Here is a 15,396-nt window from a genome sequence, read left to right on the forward strand (position 1 = left end):
TCAAATTATACACGAGCTGTTTCTTCTTTGGTCTACCTTGCAAGGGTGATATGCAACTGGTTTTTTTTTTTTTCCTAGACTGGTTGTGAATGAGACATAACTTTCTTACTCAAGTCTGGTAGCAAAGTTATTAAGCCTACAGGATTTCCTTTTTAAAGTGATGAAGTGTGTATGTTTTGCACACTTTTTTTTTAAAACTACTTTTTAAACTGTTAAGCTGCCCAAAACTATTTGGAGTCAGTTGCTCTCTAAATTTAATAAAAAGGATAAAAGAAATGAATCCAGCGTGCTTATGAAGGGCGGTTGACGAAACCCTTAGTAATGTGAGCATCAGCTATCAAATTCTGCACAAACATCCTGTGGAATTTAGCTACACTTCTGATAAAGAATCAGCCACCAAATTGCAAAAAATTAAAAGTATAGCAGAGGGAGGATTAGAAGATGCATTGAAATGATAGAAACTCATCTCATTCTGGTGGCCCATTTTGTGGCATCGTGAGAATATTTCTAACAATATATTAATTTTCAAACCATTAATGCAAGCAAAATAAGAACACAGACCTTTTTATTACAGAAAATCTCATAGGACAGATTGTACATTGTTTACATAGGTTCAGAATGCGCAGTGACGGGGTTACATAAAATATGTCTGGATGCCCATCCACCCAACAACAAAGGCAGAAAAAATATACAATTTATTTCTTGCAGATTTCCGCAATAAACAGGAAGAATTGAGACTGATCCATTTGGCACAGAATTGGGGGGGGGGGAAGCAGAAATAGTTAAAAGCAGGATTGTCTGTCCTTTCAACAAATATTCACCTGGATAACAATGCTACCAAGAAAACTCAGTGAGATTTAAAACACACACATAGACACGGAGAGAGAGAGAAAATTCATAAAGTTTTTATGAGAGTGAAAAATCACAATGATTACAAATCTCTATGGAAAAATAATTCCTATACTGCAATTGAAAACTTACTATAAATGCACCCCACATATCCAAGCACAACAAAATGTATGAAGCTTCAAAGTTCCAATAAAGATTACAAACACAGGAGAACACAGATTACAAACATTAACAATATTAATGTTAACATTTTTTCCATTGCACTGAAGGGAAATGAAGGGATACAACGAGGGATTTTCCCCACTATAATGATTACAAGGATTAATCTATTTTCAACAATAAGGAACTCAACAAGCATGCATCCTTGTAAATAAGTACTTTAAAACTGCAAACAAATTCTTTTCGGCTTATATAGGGTGGCTTATATAGATGACCCCTTCAATGCTGCAAAGCTATTTGGTTGTTTAAAAAGCTTTGAAAGCAGGGGTGTTCAACCACTTGAAGATGCGTGGAGTTCAATTCCCAGAATTCCCCAGCCAGCCATGCTCGGTGGGGATTTCTGCGGCTTGAAGTCAACACATCTTCAAATGGCCAAGACGGAGGAACGCTGAAGACAGTGAGAACTTCTCAAGATGGTTCCTCCGTCTCCTCTTTGACGGAAGGCTTCACAGGGGCTCCGTCAACACGTAGCCTCGGATTTCAAAATTCAGCGAGGTCCAGTCCACCAATGGGTTTGGGGTCACCGGGGTCTGGAAGTTGTCGAACTCCTGTAGAGGTAGGACTTTATCCCAGAGGTAGACCTCAGCCATTTCTCCCACAAAGGACTGTGCCACGTCTAATTTGCCCCCGTAGGAATCTTGGTCCTGACCCAGCATCACCATCAGATCCGCCTTGACCTCGTAGCCCTTCGCTATCCCTTTCCTCGGGAGGCGCTTCCCGTCCAGCCAGAGCTGGACTATCCCGGTAGCCGAATCCCACGTGGCACAAACCGATTCCCACTGGAAGGGTGATCTTTCTAGAAATCTGGGGAAGGGGAAATTGGCGCACTCCACACCCACACACACATCAAAACTCTGGGGTTTTTGGAAGAGCAGGATCTCATTGTCATGTTCTCGGGAAGCGGCCGAGAAGAGGGAGAAGCTGCGGGTCAAGTCGGTGAAGAAGCGGAGACAAAGGGTCAACTCTCTCAAGTCTTGATCGAGGTTGGGCTTCAGGAGAACGTAGGAGTCAGCAGAAGGCTTGGGGAACACAAAGCCCTTTCCTTCCAAATCTGAAGAAGAGAGAAAGAGCATCATTCCAACACAACCATGGTTGATTCCAGGTTTAATTCAGTGAAGGTGAAGGTTCTACCATGGAATCAAGACTTACTTGTGTTGGTCAAGATCCCTGGAATGCAGAAGACCACAAGGAAGACTGTACAAACCCACGGATGCTTCTTCTCCATAATGTTCCTCAACGTAGCCACCGGTTTCTGAAGTCTGTTGCTTGGCTGTCTTGGGTTGAGTTTGAGAGATGTTCTCAATGGTGCAGAAGGTTCCTTTGGCTTTTTATTATTAAAAAGTTTTTATTTTCCATTTATTCATACAAAATACAATTAACCATTGGTACCGCCTGCCCATTCCCCCCAGGCTGCGTCCACCCTCTCTAAACCTTCCCTACTTCCCTCCTCCCTTCAGAAGGTTCCTTCGGCTTTTGAACAGAGTCCTCAAAACACCCTCTGAGGTCTGTCTGCAAAGATAGCAAAGAAGCACCCAAAACAAGGGAGACAGATAGAGAAACAGCTGTGAGATATCATGGTCTGGTGCACGAGATAATGTCATGACAGATTTAGGTTTGGGCCAGCCTTGAAATGATCAGTCTGGCAGGTTTTTCTCCAAAATGCAAAGAAAAGCCAATTTCATTAACCTTAAAAGTCAATCTAAAATTTCATTTTGCACTTATCTTTATAACTATGGCAACAGGGACTGCTTGCTAGTTTCTTAATTTTATATGCCACCCATTTCGCAATTCGTGGAAACGCTATATATCAGGTTGCCTCAGTTACTGGCCACAGCTAGGACTGGCAATTTGTTAAGCAAAGTGATCACTAAGGGAAGGCACAACTGTGCTTGTGATCCGACTTCAGGTTTCCTTTGCATTACAGACCTGAGAAAATTCTCAGTGCGAAGAGGGGTGGCAAAGATCACTTTTTTTTTTACCACTGATATAACTTTGAACAGTTGTTAAATGAGACAGTCAATAAATAAGGACTGTACTCATACAATAGCTTAAACAAGCTTCACAATAAAGTAGAATTAGCGTAGTTCACCTGGTTGTGTTTCCTGTCTGATTTACCTCGCAGGGCTGACTCGCGGCTAGCTTTTTTAATAGTCTGGTTATTTAATAAGAGATAGCTTTCATACACAAACTATGGGGAGGTGTAGGTGAGGAGCTCCTTGGATCTCCCTTTACAGGTGATTTGTGTATGTGCCACTGGTCCCCCATCCTTCTCCCCCTCCCCCTCAGCCGCATGATCACAGCCTTTTCACTCGGGGAGACTTAAATCTTGGCCGTTTCACAGTGTGGGATAACTAAATGCCAGCCAATACCTGTGCTAAGGGGTGGGCCTCTGCCTTCTCAATGGATGGTAGAGGCCTTGGACATCGGGGAGGCAGGGGACAGAACGGTAGGATCTAGACAGACCTGCAGGGGGCGGTGGCACCACACTTCTCTCATCACTGCCTTGCCTTTTGCATGAGCCCCCAAATGCCTCCAACCGAGCACAGGAGACCTTGAGGGGGCAAGGGGGCCTGTATCGTGGGAAGTGGAGATCTGGGCTTCATGCAAAGTACAGTGCAGTGGTGGCAGAAGCGTGACGCTGGACCGACACCCACAGGGCTTTCCAGATCCCATCGCTCTGTCTCCCGTCTCCCCGGTGACCGAGGCCACTGCCATCCACCGAGAAGGCAGAAGACCATCTCTCAACACAGGGCTTGACTGGCATTTAATTGTCCTGCACCAGGAATCGGGCAAAATTAAGTGAGACTGGGTGAATCGACCGTAACCACGTGGCAGGGGTGAAAGATAGCTGACCAGTGCAGGAGAGGCATCCAACAGAGCTCAATTAGCCTGGGCTAATGTGGAAGCAAAAAAGGTTACTGCAAACAATTGTCCTTGCGCAGCACACTCAAGCTCTAAGAACCACAGCTATGGCTAAAACTACACAAGGGGAAAAATCTAAAAAGTGCTTTAGCAATACACTTGGATAAAAATGGGAGTTAGAGATATACTTCTTGGTTCTAAGAACCACAGCCATGGCCAAATTACGCCAGGCAAGAAAACTATAACATTTAATCTGCATCAACAGCCACTCCTAGCCTTAAAAATGGGCCGTTGAGGTCTTCTGTCTGGTTCTAAGAACCACAGCCATGGCCATATTACGCCAGGCAAGAAAACTATAACATCTATTGCTCATCAACAGCCACTCCTAGCCTTAAAAATGGGCCGTTGAGGTCTTCTGTCTGGTTCTAAGAACCACAGCCATGGCCAAATTACGCCAGGCAAGAAAACTATAACATCTATTGCCCATCAACAGCCACTCCTAACCTTAAATATGTGCCGTTGAGGTCTTCTGTCTGGTTCTAAGAACCACAGCCATGGCCAAATTATGCCAGGCAAGAAAACTATAACATCTAATCTGCATCAACAGCCACTCCTAACCTTAAGTATGGGCCGTTGAGGTCTTCTCTCTGGTTCTAAGAACCACAGCCATGGCCAAATTACGCCAGGCAAGAAAACTATAACATCTAATCTGCATCAACAGCCACTCCTAACCTTAAGTATGGGCCGTTGAGGTCTTCTGTCTGGTTCCAAGAACCAGAGCCATGGCCAAATTACGCCAGGCAAGAAAACTATAACATCTATTGCCCATCAACAGCCACTCCTAGCCTTAAAAATGGGCTGTTGAGGTCTTCTGTCTGGTTCTAAGAACCACAGCCATGGCCAAATTACGCCAGGCAAGAAAACTATAACATCTAATTGCCCATCAACAGCCACTCCTAGCCTTAAGTATGGGCCATTGAGGTCTTCTGTCTGGTTCTAAGAACCACAGCCATGGCCAAATTACGCTAGGCAAGAAAACTATAACATCTATTGCCCATCAACAGCCACTCCTAGCCTTAAATATGTGCCGTTGAGGTCTTCTGTCTGGTTCTAAGAACCACAGCCATGGCCATTACGCCAGGCAAGAAAACTATAACATCTAATCTGCATCAACAGCCACTCCTAACCTTAAATATGTGCCGTTGAGGTCTTCTGTCTGGTTCTAAGAACCATAGCCATGGCCAAATTACGCCAGGCAAGAAAACTATAACATCTAATCTGCATCAACAGCCACTCCTAACCTTAAGTATGGGCCGTTGAGGTCTTCTGTCTGGTTCTAAGAACCACAGCCATGGCCAAATTACGCCAGGCAAGAAAACTATAACATCTATTGCCCATCAACAGCCACTCCTAGCCTTAAAAATGGGCTGTTGAGGTCTTCTGTCTGGTTCTAAGAACCACAGCCATGGCCAAATTACGCCAGGCAAGAAAACTATAACATCTAATCTGCATCAACAGCCACTCCTAACCTTAAGTATGGGCCGTTGAGGTCTTCTGTCTGGTTCTAAGAACCACAGCCATGGCCAAATTACGCCAGGCAAGAAAACTATAACATCTATTGCCCATCAACAGCCACTCCTAGCCTTAAAAATGGGCCGTTGAGGTCTTCTGTCTGGTTCTAAGAACCACAGCCATGGCCAAATTACGCCAGGCAAGAAAACTATAACATCTAATCTGCATCAACAGCCACTCCTAACCTTAAGTATGGGCCGTTGAGGTCTTCTGTCTGGTTCTAAGAACCACAGCCATGGCCAAATTATGCCAGGCTACCATCTAATCTGCATCAACAGCCACTCCTAACCTTAAGTATGGGCCATTGAGGTCTTCTGTCTGGTTCTAAGAACCACAGCCATGGCCAAATTACACCAGGCAAGAAAACTATAACATCTAATCTGCATCAACAGCCACTCCTAACCTTAAGTATGGGCCGTTGAGGTCTTCTGTCTGGTTCTAAGAACCACAGCCTTGGCCAAATTACGCCAGGCAAGAAAACTATAACATCTATTGCCCATCAACAGCCACTCCTAGCCTTAAGAATGGGCCGTTGAGGTCTTCTGTCTGGTTCTAAGAACCACAGCCATGGCCAAATTACGCCAGGCAAGAAAACTATAACATCTATTGCCCATCAACAGCCACTCCTAGCCTTAAAAATGGGCCGTTGAGGTCTTCTGTCTGGTTCTAAGAACCACAGCCATGGCCAAATTACGCCAGGCAAGAAAACTATAACATCTATCTGCATCAACAGCCACTCCTAACCTTAAGTATGGGCCGTTGAGGTCTTCTGTCTGGTTCTAAGAACCACAGCCATGGCCAAATTACGCCAGGCAAGAAAACTATAACATCTATTGCCCATCAACAGCCACTCCTAACCTTAAGTATGGGCCATTGAGGTCTTCTGTCTGGTTCTAAGAACCACAGCCATGGCCAAATTACGCCAGGCAAGAAAACTATAACATCTATTGCCCATCAACAGCCACTCCTAGCCTTAAAAATGTGCCGTTGAGGTCTTCTGTCTGGTTCTAAGAACCACAGCCATGGCCAAATTACGCCAGGCAAGAAAACTAGGCCGTTGAAAGAATGGGCCAGGCATCTCTATTGCCCATCAACAGCCACTCCTAGCCTTAAAAATGGGCCGTTGAGGTCTTCTGTCTGGTTCTAAGAACCACAGCCATGGCCAAATTACGCCAGGCAAGAAAACTATAACATCTAATCTGCATCAACAGCCACTCCTAACCTTAAATATGTGCCGTTGAGGTCTTCTGTCTGGTTCTAAGAACCACAGCCATGGCCAAATTACGCCAGGCAAGAAAACTATAACATCTAATCTGCATCAACAGCCACTCCTAACCTTAAGTATGGGCCGTTGAGGTCTTCTGTCTGGTTCCAAGAACCAGAGCCATAGCCAAATTACGCCAGGCAAGAAAACTATAACATCTATTGCCCATCAACAGCCACTCCTAGCCTTAAAAATGGGCTGTTGAGGTCTTCTGTCTGGTTCTAAGAACCACAGCCATGGCCAAATTACGCCAGGCAAGAAAACTATAACATCTAATCTGCATCAACAGCCACTCCTAACCTTAAGTATGGGCCGTTGAGGTCTTCTGTCTGGTTCTAAGAACCACAGCCATGGCCAAATTATGCCAGGCAAGAAAACTATAACATCTAATCTGCATCAACAGCCACTCCTAACCTTAAGTATGGGCCGTTGAGGTCTTCTCTCTGGTTCTAAGAACCACAGCCATGGCCAAATTACGCCAGGCAAGAAAACTATAACATCTAATCTGCATCAACAGCCACTCCTAACCTTAAGTATGGGCCGTTGAGGTCTTCTGTCTGGTTCTAAGAACCACAGCCATGGCCAAATTATGCCAGGCTAACATCTAATCTGCATCAACAGCCACTCCTAACCTTAAGTATGGGCCATTGAGGTCTTCTGTCTGGTTCTAAGAACCACAGCCATGGCCAAATTACGCCAGGCAAGAAAACTATAACACCTATTGCCCACCAACAGCCACTCCTAACCTTAAGTATGGGCCGTTGAGGTCTTCTGTCTGGTTCTAAGAACCATTGCCACTACTAAAATTAATCTGGTAAGAAAGGTATAAAATCTATTATCAATCAAAGCACCAACTAGGATTCAGAACACATGATGAATACTCCTTACTTTCACAACATGGTAACCGCCTTAAATACTTTCAACTAGGAAACTGTCACTATGTAGGCCAGGCCAAGCACGCTATGAAATTCCAAAAGCCAGACTCTGACAAATTAACCATCAATAGACACAGACATAAACACTACCTATATATGTTCACAAGAGACAATCATGAATCCCAAAACAATCTAAAGGACAAAAACACCTCCTCACCAGCAATCAGCATCTATATGAGCATAGGTTAACTCCAAGATTATCAGACCAACAGACAAGAAGTGAACAATACCCTAACCAACAAGTCTGAAACAAGTTAACAAATAGCCCAACCAAAAACTTCCAAGACTACTTTCATGAACTCTGAAACCACAAGCCTCTACAACATAAGATGAGAGCAAACCTCACTCTCTTCTAGCACTGATATTCCCTTGTTTGGTAACGAAACATCTGCAAGAAAACCACCAAGCTCAGACAGCACCGAGGATCCTTCATTTCAACAATAAGCCACAAATCTTCTCATTTATTTCTATATGGCGTCATATTAAAATACAATACATCATGTCTGGTTTTAAGAAGTCTGGCTGGTACTGGCAGGTGGGAGGGAGGTGCTCCAAAAGGATTCCCTTGCAGTCGGAGTACTGAGGGGGTCCTCAGAGACTGAAGGAGTCTTGTAGCTGAACGGTCTTGACTCCTCCAGGGTGATTCGCCCTCAATGCTCACTCAGGGACTGAAAGGATCACCCAGTGGAACCCCAGAGAGGCCCTCCAGTATGAATCTCCCAGTGTGATGTGTGTGTGTGTATGTGTGTGTTCAGGGATTGAATGAGACAGGTAGCAGGCTGACTCCCTGGCTCATTCAGCCTGAGTGTCATGAAGTGGGAGCTCAGGGATTGAAGGACCTCTCCAAGTAGGGGCATCACCATCTCCACACTGTGTTGCTATGGGAAATGCTTGTGGGACCCTCTCTGGTTCTAAGAACCACAGCCAATGGCTAAAATTATCTCAAGTCAGAAATTGTATCTATGTTTTAGAGCAGTGGTTCTCAACCTGTGGGTCGGGACCCCATTTGGGGTCGAACAACCATTTTACGGGGGTCGCCAAACAATGCAGTCCGCCATTTTTTTCCCCCTTTTCCTTAGCTGTGCTCCTCCCTTTTATTCTATTGGCTTTTGAAAGCCAATAGAAGAGACTCTCTTGAATAGAGTCTAATTCTATTGGCTTTCAAAAGTCAACAGGAATTGTCCAGGCTGTCTCTGCCCTGCTGAGCCCACCAAAAGTCCCATTCTGCAAACGGTGCTGCATTAAAAAGGTTGAGAACCAGTTTTAGATACATTTGTCATATATTTACACCTAATTGTTTACCATCATTACTTTGTATCTTTTTTTTTTCAAAACTTCACTAAAACATGCCTGAAGCTTCAGCAAGGCCCCAAAGTTTTTGCATCAACTATCTGTTGCCAACAGTACCTGCCAAACTTCTTGGTGAAGTGTGGTGCAGAAAAGTTAATAAAACTGACTTACTTTTGATGTCTTCGTCTGCTTGTCTGTTGTGATGTTTCACGGGGTGCCTCTGAAATAAAAAGAAAAAAGAAAAAAGCCAACAGTCACTAAATGACCAGAGACCAGAAAACCAATTCATCAATTTTACAAAGCTGCTTTTATGTTCTTTGTCTTACAAATTGGCCCCAAGGTTTGACTTTATTTCAAGAAAGTAAGATCAACTCCTGAAGGAGCTTTAGTTTACTTTTACTTATTTTTTTTATTGAAAATTTTTAGTTTTACAATAAAATAATCCCTCTCCCACCCACCCCAACCCCCCATCACCCTCCCCCCTCCTTCCCAGAGCTGAATACAGGGTTAATAAAAACTAGAAAAAACCTTCAACTTAAATAAAGATCAAACAATTGTAAATACATTCAAAGAACAGAATTTTAAATACTTTAACTCCGATATATAAAAACAAATAGTTTACTTTTACTTACTTGAAGTAGCTAGTCCTCTACATGTTTTAAGAACTTGAACCTGGGCTAAAATTTCCTCAGGTCCCAAGAGTTAGAATAGAAAAATGAATAACTATTGCCACTTTAAACGTACATCAATACATATTCAACAACTGCAGGGGACCAAAGCAATTTTGCCTTTAAGCTAATTTTAAAGCTTATTCACACCTGGGGTAGTTTAGCCCCTTTTAACTGCACCTGGCTAAAATTATGGCCTCAGCTTTGTTCCCCCTAAGCTACTTTTAAACTTTTTGGGTCCTTTTAAACAAGACATAGCTGAGATTACCTCAGCTTCCACCCATATTTTACTCCTTAAAACTCTAGCCTTGGCTAAAATTATTCTAGGACCCAGAAGCCTTGCCTTATTCCCTGAGCAGGGGGTTGGACTAGATGGCCTCCAAGGTCCCTTCCAACCTAATAACAACAAAGTGGGACTGAGGTAACTTCATGGCTGAAGTTAAACAACACAACCCTTGAGGTATTACTTCAGCGTTTTATTCCTGAGGAAACACACCCACCCCGGTTAAAATTACTTCAGGTGCTGTTCTGACTCCCCCAAAATAGGCTAATTAATTAGCTTTCCTCCCCCCCTCCGTACCCCACAAGGCCTTAGAGCCTCAACTACATCAGACTTACCTCAGGGCACAAGAGGCAACGTCGAGGTCCGAAGTCTTCGGCGACGAGACCCGCTGCCCTTGCAGCACGCTCGCGCTTTGGCCTCGGCGTGAGGAGCCCGCCGTCTTTTTAAACCGTCCCCGCCCCTCAGAGGAGGGGGGAAGAGAGGCCGCCTCGGCCAATCCGAGGGGACGGATTTCCACAGCAGCCAATCACCGGAGAGATGGGCGTGGAGAAGGAGCGGGAGGCGTTCCGAGAGCGTTTGGCGGGAAAGGCACGTGCCTCATCACGGCCAGGTGTGTTGCGGCTGCCCAGGTAAGAGCAATTGGAGGCAGGCACGCGGCCCGGTCACGTGCTTTCGAGCGTGTGCGTTCAGCAGGGGCTCTTCAAACGCGGCCCTTTTAGGACTTGTGGACTTCAACTCCCAGAATTCCTCAGCCAGCCTCCATTTTGTTTGTTAGATTTAAGACGGGGGTCTTCAAACTTGGCCCTTTTATGACTTGTGGACTCCCAGAATTCCTCAGCCAGGCGGTCTGGGAGTTGAAGTCCACAAGTCATAAAAGGGCCGAGTTTGAAGAGATGAAAGCACGTGCCCAGACCACGTGCCTGCCTCCAGTTGCCCTCACCTGGGCGGCCGCAACACACCTGGCCGTGATGAGTCACGTGTCTTTCCCGCCAAACGCTCTCGGACCGCCTCCCGCTCCTACTCCACGCCCACCCTTCTCTTGAATCTAACAAACAAAATGGAGGCTGGCTGAGGAATTCTGGGAGTTGAAGTCCACGAGTCCTAAAAGCCACGTTTGAAGACTCCTGTTGTACAAGTATTGCCTTCTCCAGGCTTTGCTACACCTGAGGACCCTTTGCCTCTCCTGGGGACTCCTTGGACTACAAACCCCATCTGCCAGCCATTCCCTTTCACATGACAGTATTTATAATATAAATAATATTAATAATATCCCAGTATTTGAGAGGCTGCCACAAGAAGGAGGGGGGGTCAGTTTATTTTCCAAAGGACCTGAAGGCAGGACAAAAAAACAATGGATGGAAACTCATCAAGGAGAGAAGCAACCTGGAACTGAGGAGAAACTTCCTGACAGTTAGAACAATTAACCAGTGGAACCACCTGCCTCCAGAAGCGATGAATGCTCCAACACTGAAAGTTTTTAAGAAGAAACTGGACAGCCATTTGTCTGAAATGGTATAGGGTTTCCTGCCTGAGCAGGGGGTTGGACTAGATGACCTCCAAGGTCCCTACCAGATCTATTCTGATTCTTAGAGGCCGGGGTAGCTTTAGCTTTTCTTCGGTGGGAGGCTGCCTTCCCCTGCCCCCTCCCCCACCAAGGTCCAATTTTTAAATTATCTCTATCTTTGCAGAGGACTGAGAGATCAGAGGGAGACTTGGGCTTATACAGGTAGTCCTTGATATACAACAGTACGTTTAGTGACTGTTCAAAGTTAACAACGGCACTGAAAATCGTGACTTATCACCGTTTTTCACACTTAGGTCCGTTGCACCAACCCCATGGTCATGTGGTCAAAATTCAGATCCTTAGCAACCGGCTCATATCAATAACGGTCGCCATCTCTCCCATGCTCAGGTAAGCTAAGATAACCTTTATTGTCATTTTTTTTTAAACTGTGGGCACCATGGCACACATCAAAAATGAAATTTAGTTGCCCGCTCTCAAAAGAGAAACACATACATGACCCACCCCTAAAACATGCTATATACAACATATGTATAGACCCCACACCCTTACATATACGTAACAAATAAATATGAAAAAGGTGATCCCCTTTTGCAACCACCTGATGATGGGGAAGCCAGATTCACTTAACAGCGATGTTACTTACTTAACAACTGCAGTGATTCACTTAACAACTGTGGCCGGAACGATCATCAAAGGGGGCAAAACCCACTTAGCAAATGTCTCACTTCGCAACATACATTTGGGGCCCAACTGTGCCCGTAGCTCGAGGACTACCTGTACTGGGGATGCTTTGGATTACAAGTTCCATCAGGCACCTCCAGGGTGGGCATGTTTGATAGAGTTTGTCCATTCTTGCAACAGAGAGCAAGAAATGGAACAAGCTGCCCCCCTCAAAATGCTGATTGTTTAAAGAAAATTTAATTTAAAAATATGATTTTGGGGGGATATACACGCACGCACGCTACAGGAAATGCTTTGGACTTCAGGTGCCATTAGCCAGCTTTCCAGGGTGGGGGCTGATGGGGATTATGTCCCTTGCAATAGATTGCGTTTATAGTGGTTGGGTCCTCCCCACCTAAAATTTAAGCCCTCCAGTGGCTCTGGGCATCAAGAGTTTATTTTATCTTCAAAATTTACACCGATGCATGCCAAATAATAACACAACAAGAAAAAGCATAAACACGGCACTGCCAAGGTTTATTGCAGAAGATCTCATAGGGCAGGTTGTGCCTTTTCCAGTGCGGTTGTCGGTTTGTATCTTTATCGCTTTCGTTCAGAAAATGCAGTAACCAAGGGGGTTACATAAAACAGGTCTGGATGCCCATCCAAGCAACACCAAAGATATAGATGTAATTTCTTTCTTACAGAATTTCTCGGTGGGCAGAAAGAATCAAGGCCGGTCCATTTAGCATCGCATTAGAAAAAAAATTGTTCAAAGAGCAATTTATTGAGTTTTCAATAGTAAACTCTCTCTCTTTTCAGAGAGGAGCCACAGGGGGTTTGTTATCGATATTCGTCATATTAGAAATTAAAAGAGAGATGTTTAGATATTTATTTGACTTGGGTTCCCTGAAAAGATCCTAGAGACCCGCAGCGGGAGGCAGATGGGTTGGTTGTTAAAATCCAAATTAAAAAAATAACAGCACCGGGCACGAAAACAAGCACAGCCAATCACACAGCCTGTGGGGCAAGCGATGGGGGGGGGGGGAGGCTAGAATCAATGGAGCTCCTTTGGATCTTGCAAACTGCTTGGTTGATTAAGAGCAGGGGTCTTCCAACTTGTCCGTTAGATGACTGGTGGACTTCAACTCCTTGGCTAAGGAATTCTGGGAGTTGAAGTCCACAAGTCATAAAAAGGCCAAGTTGGAAGACCCCTGCACTAAAGTCAAGGGTCACTAGAGGGAATGTTTTTCTTATACCAGGGGGCTTCAAACTTGGCAACTTTAAGACTTGTGGACTTCAACTCCCGGAATTCCTCAGCCTGTGTGCCTGGCTGAGGAATTCTGGGAGCTGAAGTCCACAAGTCATCAAAGGGCCAAGTTGGAAGACCTCTGGTTAAGAGGTTCAAAGCAAGGTTGTTCAACCTTCGGCACTTGAAGATATGTGGACTTCAATGCCCAGAATTCTCTTCATGCTTGGAGGGAAATCTGGGAGTTGAAGTCCAAATATCTCCAAGTAGCCATGGTTGAGGAACGCTGAGATGCAGTGAGAACTTCCTGCTCTTCTTTGACCAAAGGCTTCACAAAGGCTCCGTCAACACGTAGCCTTGGATTTCAAACTTCAGCGAGGTCCAGGCCACTAAAGGGGCCGGCGTGGTGTGTTTCTGCATGTTGCGTATTTGTTCGGCAGGCAGGACATTGTCCCAAAGGTAGACCTCAGCGATTTCTCCCACAAAGGACTCATCCCCGTCAAAGCTGCCCCCGTAGGAATCTTGTTCTTGCCCCAGCATCACCACCAGATCCGTCTTGACCTCATAGCCCTTCGCTACCCCTTTCCTTGGCAAGCGTTGACCATCTAGCCAGAGTTGGACAATCCCGGTAGTTGAATCCCAAGTTGTACAAACCGATTCCCAGCGGAAGGTAGACCTGGCTGCGAGTCTGGGCACTGTGAAAACGGCACACTCCCCTCCCACACAAGTGTGGTATTCTTCAAGGTGTCGGATCAGGAGAATCTCGTTGTCGTGATCCTGGGAAGCGGCCGAGAAGAGGACATGGCTGCGGGTCAAGTCGGTGAAAAATTCGAGGGAGAGGGTGAAATGTCTCAGCCCTTGCTGTAAGTCGGGCTTCAAGAGAACGTAGGAGTCAGCAGAAGTCTTGGGGAAGACGAAGGCCTTGCCTTCCAGAACTGATGAGAGAAGGAGAGAAGACCATCAATGGGCGGGCTTCCTGCCCACAGAGCTATCCAAACACACCTTGCATGAATCCACAGTCAAGGGAAGATGGATTCAGAGGTGAAGATTCTCAAGGGACCCCCACTTTTCACCCCTAGCTTACTCTTCTCAGTCAAGATCCCGGGGATGCAGAAGATCACGAGAAGGACCGTACAAAGCCATGGGGGCTTCTTCTCCATGATGTCACCCAACAGAGATACCTGTTCCTGAAGTCTGCGGCTCGGAGGAAGATCCCGCCAGTCTCTCGCTTGGCTGCCTTGGTTGAGTTGGAGCAACGTTCTCAACGGTGTAGAAGGTTCACTCCTGCTTTTGAACAGAGCCCTCGAGACGCCCTCCGTAATACTTCCAAAAATGGCAAGGAAGTGCCACAGGAGAAGACGGATGGAGAAGCAGCTGGGAGATACACAGCCTACGGTGTGAGATAATGCCACAGCCGCTGTGTTTTTTAGCACAGAGAAGTTTGCAGCCAGCCTTACAATGAGGCAGCAAAATCCGTGACGGTCTGGTATAATACCTCCCCACCCAATACATTTTATTTATTTATTTGTATCCCGTGTTTTATTATTTTTACAAATAGTTCAAGGAGGCAAAGATATCCAACCCATTTTTCTCCACCTATTTTCCCCGTTAACAAAACCCTCTGAGGTGGGTTGGGTTGAGAGAAAGGGACTGACCCAAAGGAATCAGCTGGTTTTTATGCCTAAGGCAGGACTAGAACTCACCGTCTCCTGGAGATTGGCCCAAGGTCACCCAGCTGTCTTTCATGCCTAAGGCGGGACTAGAACTCACCGTCTCCTGGTGATTGGCCCAAAGCCACCCAGCTGGCTCTCATGGCTAAGATGGGACTTGAACTCACCGTCTCCCGCTTTTTAGCCCAGTGCTTTAACCACTTCACCAAACTGCCTCTCATTCATTCATTCATTCATTCATTTCCGAATGAAACTTCTGCTTCTACCCACATTCGAAACTCGCCATCATGAGCCACCCAGGCTGACCTTTGGAGCTCAGACCTCAAATTAACAAAAATTGCAGGAAAGAA

The 15,396-nt window shown here is 45.5% G+C and overlaps 2 protein-coding genes across 2 annotated transcripts; both read right to left on the reverse strand.

Annotated features, from left to right (window-relative positions):
• Positions 1–548: 548 nt before the first annotated feature.
• LOC120318512 (mucosal pentraxin-like) lies at positions 549–2,536 on the reverse strand. The gene is made up of 2 exons (XM_039366212.1): positions 2,218–2,536; positions 549–2,119 (listed from the first exon to the last, which is right to left on the reverse strand). The coding sequence occupies exons 1-2, from the start codon at positions 2,291–2,293 to the stop codon at positions 1,515–1,517; spliced, it is 681 nt and encodes a 226-aa protein (XP_039222146.1). The 5' UTR covers positions 2,294–2,536; the 3' UTR covers positions 549–1,514.
• A 10,105-nt stretch (positions 2,537–12,641) lies between these two features.
• Positions 12,642–14,905, reverse strand: LOC120318485 (mucosal pentraxin-like). Its single transcript, XM_039366151.1, has 2 exons — positions 14,461–14,905; positions 12,642–14,311 (listed from the first exon to the last, which is right to left on the reverse strand). Exons 1-2 carry the CDS (start codon positions 14,534–14,536, stop codon positions 13,707–13,709), a joined length of 681 nt encoding a protein of 226 aa, XP_039222085.1. The 5' UTR covers positions 14,537–14,905; the 3' UTR covers positions 12,642–13,706.
• Positions 14,906–15,396: the final 491 nt, after the last annotated feature.

The sequence above is a fragment of the Crotalus tigris genome, unplaced genomic scaffold, assembly GCF_016545835.1.
Source record: "Crotalus tigris isolate CLP2741 ecotype Arizona unplaced genomic scaffold, ASM1654583v1 scf7180000020245.1906669, whole genome shotgun sequence".
In the NCBI taxonomy this organism is placed as follows: Eukaryota; Metazoa; Chordata; class Lepidosauria; order Squamata; family Viperidae; genus Crotalus; species Crotalus tigris.

Coding starts and splice junctions, on each gene's coding strand:
- LOC120318512 (XM_039366212.1), bottom strand. CDS start 2,293: ATGGAGAAGAAGCATCCGTGGGTTTGTACAGTCTTCCTTGTGGTCTTC. Junction 2,120..2,217: donor AGGGATCTTGACCAACACAA/GTAAGTCTTGAT, acceptor TCTCTTCTTCAG/ATTTGGAAGGAAAGGGCTTT.
- LOC120318485 (XM_039366151.1), bottom strand. CDS start 14,536: ATGGAGAAGAAGCCCCCATGGCTTTGTACGGTCCTTCTCGTGATCTTC. Junction 14,312..14,460: donor CGGGATCTTGACTGAGAAGA/GTAAGCTAGGGG, acceptor TTCTCTCATCAG/TTCTGGAAGGCAAGGCCTTC.